The 18,930-nt window shown below is 39.8% G+C and overlaps 1 protein-coding gene across 2 annotated transcripts in view; it reads right to left on the bottom strand.

Moving 5' to 3' along the window:
- Positions 1–3,558: 3,558 nt before the first annotated feature.
- Positions 3,559–18,930, bottom strand: part of mvb12bb (multivesicular body subunit 12Bb) — a 78,687-nt gene continuing 63,315 nt past the window's right edge. For both annotated transcript variants that reach the window (XM_084055266.1, XM_084055267.1), the window contains exons 8-10: positions 14,908–14,963; positions 13,299–13,358; positions 3,559–4,235 (exon numbers count right to left, since the gene is read on the bottom strand). In XM_084055266.1, the coding sequence (XP_083911392.1) occupies positions 4,161–4,235; positions 13,299–13,358; positions 14,908–14,963 (191 nt within the window). In that variant the 3' untranslated portion in view covers positions 3,559–4,160. The remainder of the gene's footprint in view (positions 4,236–13,298; positions 13,359–14,907; positions 14,964–18,930) is intronic.

Here is an 18,930-nt window from a genome sequence, read left to right as displayed (position 1 = left end):
TACTTGCAGAGTATTTTTATATTGTGGTATTGCTACTTTTACTTAAGTAAAATATCAGAGTACTTTTTCCACCACTGACATTTTACACCTCAGCCAAACAAATACTTTTGGTTTACAACAAAATACTAAAATACTAATATAATATGAATATAATAAATAAATAAACCCCATACAGTGTTCATAAATTCACAAGCGTGGCAGGAAAGTCTAATTAACAATGGGGAATTAATTCATTAGGGTGTTTCTGAGGCTAATTAGACCTACAGAAATGTGCAAATAAATTCTGATGGCTTCATTAGGCTGGGTATGACACGCCTGAGCGATGGTGAAAAGAACATGATTTGACTTTGACTCTGAGAACAGGTCCTTCAGGGGCTGACAAGACACTGAGTGTGTTTACACCCATTCCAATGAGATAATCTTACCCAAAATAAGGCAACGTTGAAATGGCATTGACATGGTCATAAAAACACTGATGTGATTTACAAAATGAGTCTGTGGCCTTAATCAGGGTGAGCAAAACATGATTAACCTAATTTTGTTTTTGTTTTGTTTGTTTGTTGTTGTTTTGGGGGCAATGTTAACACATCTTTAGATTTCTGTTTAGCCATAAGTCCTTATACTGTATGAAACATGGGCAACTGGCGGCCCGGGGGCCACATGCGGCCCTCACCTTCACTTAATGCGGCCCGCAGGTTAATATCGGAATAGTGATATTATTGATTTCAGCTGTTACAATTCAAAACATGCAAAGATGACCCACTTTAATGATTTCAGCTTAATGACTAGTATTAAAATTCTACTATCTTCAATACGGAGATAATACGCGTCTGCCCGACAGTATATGCAATGTGGGCCTCTGGAGTGAGTGAGGCAATATATAGTGGCCCTCTCCATCATCAAAGTTGCCCACCCCTGCCTTATATAGTAAGAATTTACAAGCAACTCGACGTTGAGTAAAAGAGTAAGCCAATACTGTTGCTACTGTATGCATTATTGCCATAAGCTAATTATTCCCAGTAATCTGAGCATTAGTGTGCATTTATTTATTTTATTTATATGGGTTCAGTAATGTTTAGATCACTGACTATATGACTCATGCTAGGCCTATACTGTATATCTTACATTACTGCTGGCCATCTCCCAAAGCGTACAGTGTTAGATATTGTAATAATGACCAGATTTCAAAATCTTTTCCTTTTCAAACTTTCAGATGATAAACCAAACTTAATATTTCTGCTTTTCTGGCTAATATTTCTGATGACTGATAAATGTAAGTAAGTTTCAACTCTCTGCTAGTTGATTTGATTTTGTTCTGAAATTAATGAAAACAAATGGCTTCCTCAAAAATTGAAAATAAAACAATGATATGCTGTGGAAAAGTATGAGTCATGAGTTGTGGTCAAGTGTAAACATATAATATCAGGTTTGGTCCTTTAAACCGAGGGGAAAAGTGGTTGGAGAGTTTAAGAATGTTCATAGGAAATTGCTCAATTGTGTAAAGAAGTTCAGACAAAAATGTGACAATATTGTGACATATCAATACTTTGTCCTAAAATAAAGTAATCACTATGCAGAATGTCCCGTTTCACAAGTTATGTCTAAAATGTATTAAAAATAGCAAGTTTAAATAGGGCTGTATGGGTTAATGTATACAAATCTACAAAGTAACTAGTAACTAAAGTTTTCAAATAGTTGTAGTTGAGTATAAGTACAATATTTGTCACTGAGATGTAGTGGAGTAGAAGTAAAAGTATAGAAAATTGGAAACACTCTAGTAAAGTAAAAGTACCTCAAAATTGTACTTAAGTACAGTACTTGGTTACTTTCCACCACTGCAATATAGACAGCAAGAAATCAAGACTCTGATCTATGATTTCACAGAGGAGCACTGTCACAAACATATTAAGATACCCACAACTCATGACTTTAATCTATGAGTTTATAATGGTGCACAAATATATTTAGATACCAAACGACACATAAATCTATGAGTTCATACTGGTGTAAAGTTATAATCTATGATTTCATAGTGGGACTAAAAACTCTTAATCTATGATTTCATATTGGAGCACATGCAGTCAAGAGCAGTTTCATGGGCGGTGAGAGACTGACTTTATGAGGTTTATACATTCTTTCCCTCTTTTACAATCAAATGAGCTTTATATTACAGTAGTGACAGTAAAGTGTGCCTGAAAAGAGAGAAAATGTATTCTTATACCCAGGACTATCATCTGGGTTACTGTCACAGCCAACCTTTTCCATCCCTTTCAAATTCATTCTCTCTAGGCAGCTGTATATGTGGGAATGAATGGCAAGAGTTGAATATTTCAAGAGTGGATTTCCGTGGCGTTCTCTTTTAACCCCTTAAGACCGGGAACGCATCTGTGTGTAAGTTTTTTTTATTTGTTTGGGCTATTCAAAAATAGCAGATATACAAGCTCATAGCGCGGCACCGAGTGCCGCGCTATGAGCTTGTAGATCTGCTATTTTTGAAAAAACTTGATAATTTGTGAAAATATTTGAATATATGTATATATATTTTCTTTTATATGTATATGTATATTTTTTATATAAGCGAACATTTGTAACTCAAATCTTTGCTTCTGGGGGATTCTACAAATGTCTTCTAGATCCTAACAGTTTTTTAAAAAAAAACTTATGTTGCTATAATATCAGTGGTTCTCAAACTTTTTCATGTCAAGGACCCCCAAAATGATATGTATTTGTCCGCGGACCCCCATCAAAAAATATGTTGTTCCAGGGACCCCCAGAAGCAAAGATTTGAGTAAAAAAAATCGCTTTAAAAACAAATATATGTATTCAAAGATTTTCACAAATTTTCACGATTTAAAAAAAATAGCAGATCTACAAGCTCGTAGCGCGGCACTCGGTGCCGCGCTATGAGCTTGTAGATCTGCTATTTTTGAATAAATACAGATGCTTTTCCCGGTCTCAACGGGTTAAGACCTGGCTCAGTAGAGGAGGTGTTGTATTAGAGTAGGGGTGGGTGGGTGGGTGGGTGGGTGTCTGGGGTAAAAAAGAACTCATTTCTCAAAGCTCTGCTGCTTTGAGCTTTTCCTGCACGACGGTGACGGTGCTCATGATGAACTTTGTGATGGAAAGCTGGCATTACCTGAACACTGAGCATCAGACGGGACTATCTGTGCGTGTCAGAGGGAGCGTGACAAGGCTTGTCCCCTATTCCCCGTTGTCTCAATCACACCGCTCTACTCTCTGAGGCCTGTGAATGCTCCTGTGTTACTCTTGATGAGCAAAAACAAAATACAAATATGGAGTCACAGTTTATGCAATTATGTTAATATGTTAACGTACGTTTATTTAAAAAAATAAATTAAATAGCTTCTTTAATCAAGCATAAATTAAGTGCACTTTAGAATAAGATAATCCATAGGTGTTCTACACATACAAAAGCTCATATGAATCGCTAATGCTATTCAGTGGTGGGAAAAGTAATGATTTTAACTTAAATAAAAGTATCAATACTGAAATGTAGAAATACTCTGTTACAAGTAAACGTCCGAATTTCAAAATGTACTTACTTAAAAGTACGAAAGTATTGGTATAAAAATGTACTTAAAGTACCGAGAGTAAAAGTACTCAGAATGTCCCATTTCACAGGTTTTAAAAAAAATCTTTTGAAAATAGCAACGCAGTGTGAGCTTGTAGAGCTGCTATTTTCAAATGGCGAAATATATATATAGGGCTGAAGATGTGGCTACTGTATGTTTTGTAATAATAATCAAAATCTACAAAGTAACTAGTAACTACAATGGTAGTAAAGTGAAGTACTAGTAAAGTACAATATTTGTCTCTGAGATATAGTGGAGTAGAAGTAAAAGTACTGAACATTGGAAATGCTCCAGTAAAGTAAAAGTACCTCAAAATTGTACTTAAGTACAGTACTTCAGTAAATGTACTTAGTTACTTTCCACCACTGATGCCATTACATTATTATAATTCATATGAACCACTACTATTGAAATTCATGACTTCACTGTTAACCAGTTATTTTCATTATGAAAAGACAACAATCATCATCATTGTGATTTTTAAAGATCGATGTTTGATTTTCAACCTGTTTGGTTGTACTGTAAATGATCCCTGCAACAGCTAGTTCTGCAGACCTGGTGACTGGCTTAATGCTGGTTTTGTGCGAGCCGGGTGGGAGGAAACGGGCAAATGCTTCGCTCTGCGCTGAAGTTGTAGTGAAACTGTAAGTGAAGAAAAAACACACATAGAGATGAACACAGAAATACAATAATAACTAAATAAAAAATCTCAAGTTTATGATATGTAAAATCCTATGAAAGATGAGGTAATGAGTCCAGAGATAATACATGCTACTACACAGGGACGTGCACAGATAGACTCTAGGTGGTGCTAGAGCACCTGCCCTTTGCCCTCTTGACCAGAAGTGCCTTTTTGAAAAAAAGAAAAAAAAAAAGTTTTTTTTCCCAGTTTACAGCAGGGGTCTTCAACAGGGGGTCCGGGGCCCCTAGAGGGTCCTTAGAGTTACTACAGGGGGTCCGCCAAATCTTTGTGTGATATGATTTTTCTTTTTGCCATAACCACTCGAAACCTAGCATCCCTTTTCTGAGGAGAACTTTAGCCAAAAAATAGCTGATCTACAAGCCCACAACGCCTCGCGCTGCGAGGCGTTGTGGGCTTGTAGATCGGCTATTTTTGGCAAAGAGGTATAGGTGTAGAGGGAAAAAAGAGCAGACCAAGTAAACACAAAAAAGGATAATTTACTTGAGCACCTGCCCCTCAAAATGTCTGTGCACGCCACTGGAATGCGGCACACAACACCAATGGTTTTGATCATGTGGATTGTGGAAGCTAAATGGTGGATTTGTGGATGTATGAACAAACTTGTCATATCAACAAAACGCATCACATTCTGTTTGTGTGACATGCATGATGCAAAGCTTTTCAAAGTGAAACTGGTCAAAGTGACTGGCCACCAGTGGTGGAAAGTAACTAAGTACATTTACTTAAGTACTGTACTTAAGTACAATTTTGAGGTATTTGTACTTTACTTGAGCATTTCCAATTTCCAATACTTTTACTTCTACTCCACTACATCTCGGAGACAAATATTTAACTTCTACTCCACTACAATCCTTTGAAAACTTTAGTTACTAGTTACTTTTCAGATATAAATTATGATATCATGAATCATACATTAACCACTTTAGCCCTATTTTATACATAGGCTATTTGAAAATAGCCGATCTACAAGCTCACAATGCGTCGATCTGCTTTTTTCAAACATTTTAGTACTTTTACTTTTGGTACTTTAAGTATATTTTGATGCCATACTTTTGTACTTTTAATTAAGTAAATTTAGAATTCTGGAGTTTTACTTGTAACAGAGTATTTCTATGTTGCAGTACTTTTACTTAAGTAAAGAATTTGAGTACTTTTTCCACCACTGCTGGCCACCTACTGTATGCTGTGTAACCGTTGTACAGTATAGCTACAAAATAAAGATGTATTGCTTACTAACTAGGCACTTAACTTAGGTTAATATTTGGGTGATCAACAGACAAAAAAAATACCCTAAAAACAAAACAATATTGTACATATTCTACAGTCCTGTAACTTCCAATCAGAGTGGTTAGATAGTAATGTCAGGACAAAAAAATGACCAGCATAGAAATATGAACAAACACTGCCCCCTTATGGCCAAGCACGAACATGACTCTAACATAAGAAAAAAACCTGTAACAGGACAAAAACAAGACAAAAGAATTCTCTGAGTGGAATGCAGAGGAGAGAACACATTAGAGCAGTGTTTATCACACCTCTAGATATACATGGTGACAGACAAAATGCATCTGTGACTAAATATTGGCGCAATCTATGCCCATTTTGTGCTGTTCATGGCCATTATGAGGAGATGGATGTAATTAGTGACCAAGGACCTAAATGTGTATTTCATGGAATGCAGGGTCATATAAACACCTCAGGTCCCCGAATCCACACAGAGGTTATGGAAAACCCCAAAAGGCAGCTATATACTGTAAATACATAACGTCAATTAAAATTAATTTATGTAATTAACAGAAATGATTGGTGGTTAGGGACCACAAATTAACATTACCTCACTTATCAACAGACAATAGATGACTGATGACAATGTTATAGTTAGATAACAAACTAAATGAATACATGAAATCTACATATTTTGCTTTTGTGTATTCATACCAATGAGCAAATCAAAAGCTATTATAAGTAACGGTTATTGAACTATATTTATCAGAGGTGTAATACTTCAACACAGCACTAGGTGATGCTGCATGATCACTGAAATGAGTTTCCCCCCCAAAAAAATCACCAGGAGAGAAGCAAGTGAAGCACAATGGTCGGAAAAGGGGTTTCTTTCTATCTACCTCAAAAACCAACCCCATCCCCGGATTTTCATCTACTCTGAGGAAGCTGCAAGTTACACAAACGTGTCACCTATCACAAGCCAGTTAGTTGTGAAGAAATTCAAGCCCCCCTCCCTCACAAAATAACCCATTTAGACCAGGAAAGAATCTGTCATTTTTAGATTTCTTTGGCTATTCAAAAATAGCAGATCTACAAGCTCATAGCGCGGCACCGATATTTCTTTTTTTATTGTGAAAATTTGTGCAAACATTTGTAACTCAAATCTTTGCTTCTGGGGGATTCTACAAATGTCTTCTAAATCCTAACAGTTTTTCCTGAAAAACGTATGTTTCTATATCAGTGGTGCTCAAACTCTTTCTTGTCAAGGACCCCCAAAAATGATATGTATTTGGCCACGGACCACCCCATCTCAAAATATATTGTTCCAGGGACCCCCCCTGAAGCAAAGATTTGAGTTACAAATGTTCACTTTAAAAAAGAATATATATATATATTCAAAGAGTTGAAAAAAAAACATGATCTTTCAAAAATAGCAGATCTACAAGCTCATAGCGCGGCACTCGGTGCCGCGCTATGAGCTTGTAGATCTGCTATTTTTGAATAGCCAAAGTATAAAGTGATTACACAGATGCGTTTCCGGTCTTGATGGGATAAGAAAGGAAAAAAAATAAAATCCAGTCTCAACATCTGGCACAGTAAATAAATAATCATGTGTGTGTGTGTGTGTGTGTGTGTGTGTGTGTGTGTGTGTGTGTGTGTGTGTGTGTGTGTGTGTGTGTGTGTGTGTGTGTGTGGTGGATGATGGATGGGGGAATGGGGTGTTATCAGGGAGAGCATGTATCAATGTCTGCCACTTTTACACACGGGCTGACAGGACAGTGACACACTGGAACATGGGCGGCAGTCACCCAGACGAGCCCAGCTTCATTTCCTGTCCCTGCTCCACTGCCAAAAATATGTGACATGTTGTCTTCATTAATTCCACCTCTATTTGGAGCTCTCTCCCTCTCTCTCTCACCTCTCTCACACACACACACACACACACACACACACACACACACACACACACACACACACACACACACACACACACCCGCATATATATATATATATGCTACTGTCCTTCCATACATTCAAATGAGAGAGAACACACACACACACACACACACACACACACACACACACACACACACACACACACACACACACACACACACACACACACACACACACACACACACACACACACACACACACACACACACACACACACACACACATCCAGACAGACAGATATAGACTCAAACACACCTAGATATACTGAGATGCATACATGTACATACTGTGTGTACACACACACACACACACACACACACACAGATATAGACAAGGACACACCTACACATACTGTGTAGATGCATGCATTATTGGCGCACGCGCGCAAACACACACACGCACACACACACACACACACACACTCGTAAGTAGCAACACTATTCATTGACAGACACACACACACAAATACATCAGTGCGTGCGCACACACACACACACACACACACACACACACACACACACACACACACACACACACACACACACACACACACACACACACACACACACACACACACACACACACACACACACACACACACACACACACACACACACACACACACACACACACGAGCAGCGACACTATTCATTGCTAACTACAAAATGCTGTAAACTCATACATAGGTGCTAATGAAAATCTTGTCATGTGCGCTACAGTCATTCATACCCAGCCTAGCATACATACATACATACACTCTCTTTCATGTGCGTTCCTCTTCCGAAAACCATTAGCCAGCCGCCAACAAAATTTTTCAGCGGCGCAAACTACATAAAGACGTCACTTTAAATCGCTTACTAATTAACACTTAAAAAGACACAAATTAGATATGCGTGGCTAAAAGCAATTATAATATCCGCAAGTTTTGCAAGTCATTTGGGAAATGAAAAGAATGCCTAATTGCTGGAACCAACATCATCTGAGACATGGGCTTAAGTGATGCCTGTTAGGAAATGGTCTTATCTAAAACTCCTTGCCTGTGATTACAACAGTTTTCCCCAATTACATGTGCATATGTTTAGAGAGAGAGAGAGCACATCTCTTTCACAAATGTATTTTTTTTAATGGAATTAGGAATTAGTCAATTAGATTCTGGTGCAGGAAAAAGTGCTGTTTCTTTCCTGGGGGAGAAGGGAGAGAGAGAGAGAGAGAGAGAGAGAGAGAGAGAAAAGAAAGCCTCTCCCCATAGCAGAGCACTGTGACAGTGACCTCTTCTGGACAACAGCATACATGGAGCGGTGCTTCATAAACATCTGGGAGCTGTTTGTAGACACAAACTGCTGTTCTTTGACTCGACTCTAGAGTTATGTTACGTTTTGTTACACTGCATTTGGAACAGGAAGAAAAGCTGTATTTAACCCATTCAATAAGGGAACACATCTCTGTCATTTTTTTATTTATTTGGCTATGCTCATGAGTGCCGAGCTATGAGCTTGTAGATCTGCTATTTTTGGGGAAAATCGTGGAAGATTTGTGCAAATCTTTGAATATATATATTTTTAAAGCGAACATTTGTAACTCAAATCTTGGCTTCTGGGGATTCTACAAATGTCTTCTAAATCCTAACAGTTTTTAAAAAAAATGTATGTTGCTATTATATCAGTTCTCAAAAATGATATATATTTGGCTGTGGATCCCCATCTCAAAATATTTTGTTCCAGGGACCCCCAGAAGAAGTTGTAACTGAGTTAAAAATGTTCGCTTTATAAAATATATACTCAAAGATTTGCACAAATTTTCACAAATGTTAAAAAATAGCAGATTTACAAGTTCATAGCGTGGCACTCTTGGATCTTGTGATCATGTCTATGTCTAACTTGAACTCGGTGCCACACTATGAGCTTGTAGATCAGCTTATTTTTTGAATAGCCAAAGAAATAAAAAAATTACACACAGTGTGCGTTCCCGGTCTTAAAGGGATAAACTAAACCAATTTTTTTACACCATAATGCACAGCAGAAAAAAACGTCCAAAAATTGTACAATGTACCAATATCACAGATATGTCCTGCATGTTAGGGCACAGAAACATACAGTAACAAACTGTGTATTTTCTCCCTACAGCTCCAGAGAGGTATCATATCCACAGGATAATAATAATAATAAGAGGGAGAGAGAGAGAAGTAAAAAATAACACAATGGTGAGGGATGTTTCCACTTGGAAACTAATTATCAACCTAAGCTGTGACTTCATCCTCATCAGCCTGGCCCCGCCATTAATCTTGTGCTGTCGTCCACTTCACTAAATCCTGTGTGTTACACTATCTCACATTTACTTCATCAGCTCCAGCGCGGCGGTAATTAACCCACTGAGACCCGGGCGGGAACGCATGCCGTGTGTCATTTTTATAGATTTATTTGGTGCTATTCAAAAAATAGCAGATATACAAGCTCATAGCGCGGCACCGAGTGCCGCGCTATGAGCTTGTATATCTGCTATTTTCTTTTTAAATTGTGAACATTTTTTGCAAATCTTTGAATGTATATAATTTTACGGCAAACATTTTAACTCAAATATTTGCTTCTGGGGGATTCTACAAATGTCTTGTAAATCCTAACAGTTTTTTGAAAAACATTATGTTGCTATAACGGTGGTCCTCAAACTTTCATGTCAAGGACCCCCAAAATGATATGTATTTGGTCGCGGACCCCCATCTGAAAATATGTTGTTCCAGGGACCCCCAGAAGTTGCTTTAAAATATATATATTCAAAGATTTGCACACATTTTCACGATTTTTCAAAAATAGCAGATCTACAAGCTCATAGCGCGGCACTCGGTGCCGCGCTACGAGCTTGTATATCTGCTATTTTTGAATAGCCCAAAGTAATCTAAAAAATTACACACAGATGCGTTCCCGGTCTCAATGGGTTAATGATTTCTCGCGCCCTTCTCTTCCCTTCCCCTCTCTCTCCCCAGCTCAGCTCACCATGTGTCCTGCTGCTAATCACACTCTGAGAGGAGAGGAGAGGAGGAAGGAGAGAGAGAGAGAGAGAGGAAAAGAGGGAAAAAGGAGAGAAGGGAGGGAGAGAGGAGATCAAACCAAGAGGACAAGCTGCCAGGCTGTCTGAATGAGGAGGATACCACACTGGACACACACATACATACACACACACACACACACACACACACCATTAATCCATTCAGACCGGGAAAGCATCTCTGTCATCTTTGGGCTATTCAAAAATAGCAGATATACAAGCTCATTGGGCTGCACTGAGTGCTGCGCTATGAGCTTGTAGATCTGCTATTTATTTGGAAAAAACGTGATACATTTGTGCAAATCTTTCAACATATATATTTTTAAAGCGAACATTTTAAACTCAAATTTTGCTTCTGGAGGATTCTACTAATGTCTTCTAAATCATAACAGGTTTTTTTTTTAAACGTTTGTTGCTATAATATCAGTGGTTCTCAAACTGTTTCATGTCAAGGACCCCCAAAATTATACGCATTTCTCAAAATATGTTATTCCAGGGACCCCCCTAGAAGTAGGGGGAACAAATCGCTTTAAAAATATACATATATTCAAAGATTTGCACAATTTTTTTTGATAAAAATACATAAATAGCAGATCTACAAGCTCATAGGTACAAGCTATGAGCTTGTATATCTGCTATTTTTGAATAGCCCAAAGTATAAAATAATGGTTAAAGGGATTACACAGATGCGTTTCTCCCGGTCTATAAGGGTTAATACCTGAAGCTGACAATGAGCTCCATGTGGATGACCAAATGACAAGATGGCCGACTATGTGTGTGTGTGTGTGATTTGGATAGCATGTGACAGAAGACAGAGGCGGAGTGCAGAACAGACACCCAGTTTGATGAGGGAGTGTTTGCTCTGTAACACATCTCAAACCCAAACAGCACCTGTTCTTTTACAGTGGTCTGTCACATCCTGGCAGTTCTGATACCGAGATACCGTGCTAATGAGAGAGAGGGGGGTGTATCGCTGTCTTTAATACAGCGCGCGCACACACACACACACACACACACACGCACAAGCGCGTACGCACACACACACACCATTAACCCATTCAATCCGGGAAGGCATCTGTGTCATTTTTAGATTTCTTTGGCTATTCAAAAATAGCAGATATACAAGCTCATAGCTCGGCACCGAGTGCCGCGCTATGAGCTTGTATATCTGCTATTTTTGAAAAATCTTGAACATGTGTGCACATCTTTGAATATATATATTTTTAAAGTGAGCATTTGTAACTCAAATCTTTGGCTTCTGGGGGTCCCTGGATCAAAATATTTGACAAATGTTCGCTTAAAAAAGAATATATATATTCAAAGATTTGCACACATTTTCACGATTTAAAAAAAATAGTACATCTACAAGCTCATAGTGCGGCACCGAGCTTGTATATCTGCTATTTTTTTTAATAGCCAAAGAAATCTTAAAATGACACAGATGCGTTCCCGGTCTTAATGGGTTAATACACTCACACACACACACAAATAGGTGTATGTGCGCGCGCGCACACACAAACACACACACACACACACACACACACACACACACACACACACACACACACACACACACACACACACACACACACACACACACACACACACACACACACACACACACACACACACGCACACGCTGCCTCATTTCTATACGGTAGGCACTTTTCTTTCTTTCTTATATGAATGTGTCTACAGGCTGCAGTGTTTCATCAGAAATCGGCTGGTATTTGTAACGCTCTGTGTTTTCTGTGTAAATTCTCTCTCTCTGTGCGATCTCTTGTCTTTCAATGTCACTCTGGAGGAGTAGTAGGGAAGATAGGGGATAGGATATACCGGAACGTTGGAATTTTCTTTAACAGTAACAGTAAAAAGTTCCCGAAAAAACCAAAGCACCGACCGTGAGAGACATTCAATTGAGCTGTTTGAGAGAACAATTGGGGAATAAAAGTCAAGTGTTTTGGAACAGGACACAACGCTTTTAACTCATTCACACCTGAGGCCCATTCTAAAAACGCCTTCTAAATCCTGAACCTAAGTTTTCTGGAAAAACTTCAAATATTTATTCAAAAATTACAAAAAATGTAAGGGGTCCTTGAGGGAGTTCCAGGGGGTCCCCAGCTAAAGTATGTATAGTTAGGAACTAAATGGACCCTTATGGGTCTGTAACTCTGAGAGTGTACAGACCCAACTCTGAGAGTGTACAAATGGAACCAAATGGACCCTAACGGGTCCATTTGGTTCCATTTGTACACTCTCAGAGTTACATTGACATTGATTGTACTATATAGTTTGGGGTCCCAGAGATATAAATGCCATTAAATGGGGGTCCGTAGCCTAATGCATGTCAAACTGGGGGTCCTTGAAATTTAAATGGTTGAGAGTCACTGCTAGAGGCGTAAAAAATCTTCTCTTATCGGGGGTCCCTGGCATATCTTTTCAAATGGGGGTCCGCTGGCTAATAAGTGTCAATTTGGGGGTCCTTGACATGAAAAAGTTTGAGAACCGCTGCTGTACATAGCAACAGGAACCCCCAAAAAGAGGTTACCGTCCTGAGAGGTATAGTTCCGAATAGGAGTTCCCGCCCAAAAGGGGTTAACAGAGAGCGGCAGCCTTAGACGGGGCCATGCTTTTATTCAATCGGGAGCTTAGTGGAGCCAACAGGGCCCTCTCGCCGTCTCAGACACTTAATTACAATCCCAAGACCCGTTTGCTTTGCATTCTGGGCCAGCGGCGTCAGTGGCAGCGGAGCGTTGCAGAGCCCTCTCTCTCTCTCTACTCACTTCCTCCTCGATCTCTGCCAGGGATTTGATGGTAATGCCCATTAAATTGACTCGCTGCATCTGAAATCAAAAGCAAAGGGAGAAGAAGAAGAAGAAGAGAGAGAGAGAGAGAGAAGAGAAAAAAAACAAGGAACATGGCGGTTAGGCTCATGGCTAAGTAAGCATGCTTAACCCTTTGAGACCGGGGAAGCGTCCGTGTGTGTCGTTTTATAGATTTCTTTGGGCTATTCAAAAATAGCAGATCTACAAGCTCGTAGCGCGGCACCGAGTGCCGCGCTACGAGCTTGTAGATCTGCTATTTTTGAAAAAATCGTGAAAATGTGTTGCAAATCTTTGAATATATATGTTTTGAAGCGAACATTTTTAACTCCGATCTCTGCTTTTGGGGGTCCCTGGAACTACATATTTTGAGATGGGGGTCCGTGGCCAAATACATATGATTTTGGGGGTCCTTGAACATGAAAAAAGTTTGAGAACCATTGATTATAGATTATTTTTTAAACTGTTAAAATTTAGAAGACATTTGTAGAATCCCCAGAAGCAAAGATTTGAATTAAGAATGTTAGAAAAACATATATATATATTCAAAGATTTGCAACAAATTTTCACGATTTCTCAAAAAATAGCAGATCTACAAGCTCGTAGCGCGGCACTCGGTGCCGCGCTACGAGCTTGTATATCTGCTATTTTTTAAATAGCCCCAAAATAAATGGTAAAAAAATGACACCACACGGACGCGTTCGTTCCCCGGTCTTAGCGGGTTAAAATCTTTAATCCTCTCCCTCGCTCTGTGTCAATACAAACGGGCCTATAGTGACAACCGCCGCCAGCCAGCCAAATGGACTGCATTGAGCCAGGCTCTCTGCCTGACTGACCGCATTCATCACTCACTCCACACTGGAGGAGAGGAGGAGGAGAGAGGAGGAGAGAGGAGGATAAGGCAGCAGGTGAGAGAGGAGAGATGGAGAGATGAAGAGAGAGAGGAGGGTAGTGGTGGTGGTGGTTGTGGAGAGTGGAACTGGAGGAGAGCCTGATTGAAGTTCATGACCCGGAGAGAGTAATACAGGCTCTACCATACTGTGAGAATAAGGTAGACTAGCCATCACTAGAAGAAGAGCACTGCTGCAGCTCTTCAGTGTGAGTAATGTGTATATAGCCCCGTCACCGCCTGACTCAGAGCTATAGCACAATACAACACAAAGGTGAATATTATGACCACTGGTAAGCTGGAAATGAAATCCCAATCCTGAAAATATAGAATAATTAACCACTTGTTCGAACCTGGCAACCCTATTTTCGGGGCATGTCATTTATAATTGAAAATGTAATCATTTTTTAAAATTGCAAATCTTTGTTTTTCCTTACATTTTTATCCCTCGATTTTGTAACCCATTTTTTTTCACCCAGTGCCAATTGTCTAAGTAATCCTGGGCGCTACACTCCCTCTGCCAGCCTAGGGAGAGAGCCGAGCTCATGCCTCCTTCGATGCATGAGAGCTACAGTAGCAAGTCGCTTCTTATCACCCAAAATTGCAGATCTAAAAGCTCACAACGTGGAATACATTGTGAGCTTGTAGACCAGCTATTTTTCGAAAATGTGTTACACTCACCTCGCTGGGGGTGCTGCAGAATTTCTCAGAGATCCCAAACGGCACGTTATCCATGGCTGCAAAGAGAGAAGAGAAAAACAGGTTGTGAGTCAAGAAATGCACGGGGAGAATATTTTGACTTTTTTGTTGTTGTTGTTGTTCTCTTAGCACATTCATGCCGGGAGCGCATCTACTAATGTCTTCTAAATCCTAACAGGTTTCTGAAAAACGTATGTTTCTATATCAGTGGTTCTCAAACTTTTTCCATGTCAAGGACCCCCAAAATGATATGTATTCGGCCGCCGACTCTCAAAATATGTTGTTCCAGGGACCCCCAGAAGCAGAGATTTGAGTTACAAATGTACGCTTTAAAAATATATATATTCAAAGACTTGCACACATTTTTACGATTTTTCCCCAAAAATTGCAGATCTACAAGCTCATAGAGCTCATAGACCATAGATCTCACCAAGCCGCGCTATGAGCTTGTATATCTGCTATTTTTGAATAGCCAAAGTATAAAATAATGGTCATAGCTAAAATCTAAAATAACACAGATGCGTTCCTGTATTGAACGGCTTAATAATAGAAAAACAATAAATCTCCCTCTTTTTCATTGTGAGTATTTCAACAAGACTAAATGTTGGGAGTATAAAATAGCAGAGCTATCAGCATCCTCTGACTGCCGTCCCAGACACCCTCCTCTCCCCCCCTCCTCCCTCCCTCTCTTCCCCTTCTCTTCCCTCTCTCTCTGGAAAGATGAAAGGCTTTCTATTCTCTGCCGTATTTTGAGCACCTCTCCTCCACTCTCTCTTCTCCTCCACCCAGCTCTTCTTCCACACACAACCCCGTCTTCCACTTTAACTCTTTAAGACCTGAGAACGCATCTGTGTGTCACTTTTAGATTTCTTTGGGCTATTCAAAAACAGCAGATCTACAAGCTCATAGCGCGGCACCGAGTGCCGCGCTACGAGCTTGTAGATCTGCTGTTTTTGAAAAATCGTGAACAATTTTGTGCAAATCTTTGAATATATATATATTTAAAGCGAGCATTTCTAGCTAAAATGTTGTTGCTTCTGGGGATTCTACAAATGTCTTCTAAATCAGTTTAAAACAGTTTTCTGAAACACTTATGTTGCTATAGTATTAATGTCAGTGTCAAGGAGCCCCACAACGATATGTATTTGGCTGCGGACCCCCATCTAAAAAAAAAATGTTCCAGGGACCCCCAAAAGCAAAGATTTGAGTAAAAATCAATTGCTTTATAGATATATATTCAAAGATTTGCAAAAAAACCCCACGATTTTTAAAAAAAAATAGCAAATCTACAAGCTCATAGCGCGGCACTCGGTGCCGCGCTATGAGCTTGTAGATCTGCTATTTTTGAATAGCCAAAAGTATAAAATATGGATAAAGTGGTTACACAGATGCGTCCCCCGGTCTTAAAGGGTTAATTACTCTTGATTATTCCTGATTCTGTCTTGTCTGAGGAGATGTTTCACCTCCAAAACAAAGACGCCATCACCCTGGCGCAGAAAGGCAGAAAGACGAGGGAAAAAAAGAAAAACATTCACCCGGATATCAAATTTGCATGAAAATAAGCCACTACTGTTGAGGCGGGGGGATGAGAAAAAAAAAGAGAAAGAACTGGGGAGAAAAAAAAAAGTGGATTGAAATGAGGACTTGCCAAGAGCGTGGTGGTATAATTAGCATTTGACCAAACAAACGAGCTTCAACAGAGCTATAATTAAGCAGGCCTGTAATTAAGTGTATGCCCTTTATCATAATGATCGTGGTTAAAATGGTGTGATGGCTGCCAGTTGATTATTAATGGTGTGACCCGGTACTGCACGCGCTCCTGCTCTGGAATCAAGGTGTCACGACTGTCAGGGCTAGAGAGCAGGCCTTTGTTTATAAAATACATTAGAGCCCAAATTAACCCGTTAAGACCGGGAACGCATCTGTGTCGTTTTGCTATTCAAAAATTAGCAGATATACAAGCTCATAGCGCGGCACCGAGTGCCGCGCTATGAGCTTGTAGATCTGCTATTTTTTTGAAAAATCATGAAAAATGTGTGCAAATCTTTGAATATATGTATTTTTTGTAACATTTTTAACTCAAATCTTTGCTTCTGGGGGGTCCCTGGAAGTAAACATTTTGAGATGGGGGTCCACGGCCAAATACATATATCATTTTGGGGGTCCTTGACATAAAAAAGTTTTGAGAACCACTGATACATAGCAACATAAGTAAAAAAAATAACTGTTAGGATTTAGAAGACATTAAGTAGAATCCCCCAGAAGCAAATATTTGAGTTACAAACGTTCGCTTCTAAATATATACATTCAAAGATTTGCACACATTTTCAAAAAAATAGCAGATCTACAAGCTCATAGCGTGGCACCGAGTGCCGCGCTATGAGCTTGTATATCTGCTATTGAATCGCCCAACGAACACAGATGCGTTCTCCGGTCTCAGTGGCTTAACACAGGATGACAAGGGACACAAAGCCCTCTCGTTTCACACAGGGCTGAGGAGAGGGGGAAACTATACAGCTGCTCACATTCATTATGGAAGTCCAAATTTAAAGAGGAAGCACAAAAACTCTTGTCGTTGTGTCGTCGCTATAGCAGTTATTGGCTCCCTCCCTCCCGACAGGAGCCAGGAGCCCCCCCCCGGATAGCGGAGAGGCCAAGCCTTCCACAACTGGTGTTCTTTTACCTCCAGTCCATCAGGCTGCTGGCACAGGAAAGGGAACTCATAAATGTAAGCCAAAGCTGTGCATGAGTCATGGTTTTTGGAACCGACACTCTCCTTAGTCTTTCCACCTCACAGCGGTATTTAAGCCGTTAAGACCGGGAACGCGCCTGTGGCGTTTTTTGGATTTATTTGGGATATTCAAAAATAGCAGATCTACAAGCTCATAGCGCTACGAGCTTGTAGATCTGCAATTCTTTTGAAAAATTTGTGTAAATCTTTGAAAATGTATATTTTTTTAAGCGAACATTTTTAATCTTTGCTCCTGGGGATTCTGCAAATGTCTTCTAAATCTAACAGTTTAACAAAAAAACGTATGTTGCTATAATATCAGTGGTTCCCAAACTTCTTTCATGTCAAGGACCCCCAAAATGTATTTGGCCGTGGACCCCATCTCAAAATATTTTCTTCCAGGGACCCCCAGAAGTTGTAACAGAGTTAAAAATGTTTGCTTAAAAAAATATACATATTGAAAGTTTTGTGCAAATTTTCACGATTTTTCAGAAAATAGCAGATATACAAGCTCATAGCGCGGCACTCGGTGCCGCGCTATGAGCTTGTATATCTGCTATTTTTTAATAGCCCAAAGCAATCAAAAAAAATGACACACCGATGCGTTCCCGGTCTTAATGGGTTAAAACTATGACATTTTTACATATCCTTCATTTTGACACTTATGTGACTTGCTTTCCTTTGGAGGCCATTACCCAGATCCATAGCTCTGCACTTTCCACCCGAACCGCAACTACAATGTGATCTTTGTAATCAAAGCATGACCCTCACACACAACCACGTCTGGGAGGAGGAAAAAAACCTATTCCGTTTCCTTGGCTCTCCCCGAACCAACTACCATCTCCTATACAGTAAATCTGCTGCATTAGAGGATTGCAAAGGAGTAGTAGCGTCCAGGCCTCATTTACACTCACCCAGGGGCCATTCAATGCCCTGGCTTTGACATGGAACTCCGTTTGCAACAACCACCATTTAGCAACAGCTCTCTGGGTGTGTGGGGCGGGCTACAGTACCTGGAGTAGTAGCAGGGCCAGCCAGGGTGATTGGGTGGATATGATGGCTTGTTTAAGACATTTAGACCGGGAACGCATCTGTGTGTCATTTTAAGGTTGTTTTGGGGCTATTCAAAAATAGCAGATCTACAAGCTCATAGCGCGGCACCGAGTGCCGCGCTATGAGCTTGTATATCTGCTATTTTGGGAAACTATTGATTTTTTTGGCAATTTTTTAAATATATATATACATTTTCAAAGCATTTGTTTTACTCAAATCTT

The sequence above is a fragment of the Gymnoscopelus microlampas genome (genome assembly GCF_963454915.1).
Source record: "Gymnoscopelus microlampas genome assembly, chromosome: 4".
Taxonomy (NCBI): Eukaryota; Metazoa; Chordata; class Actinopteri; order Myctophiformes; family Myctophidae; genus Gymnoscopelus; species Gymnoscopelus microlampas.
This window is presented reverse-complemented; position numbering and strand designations above follow the sequence as displayed.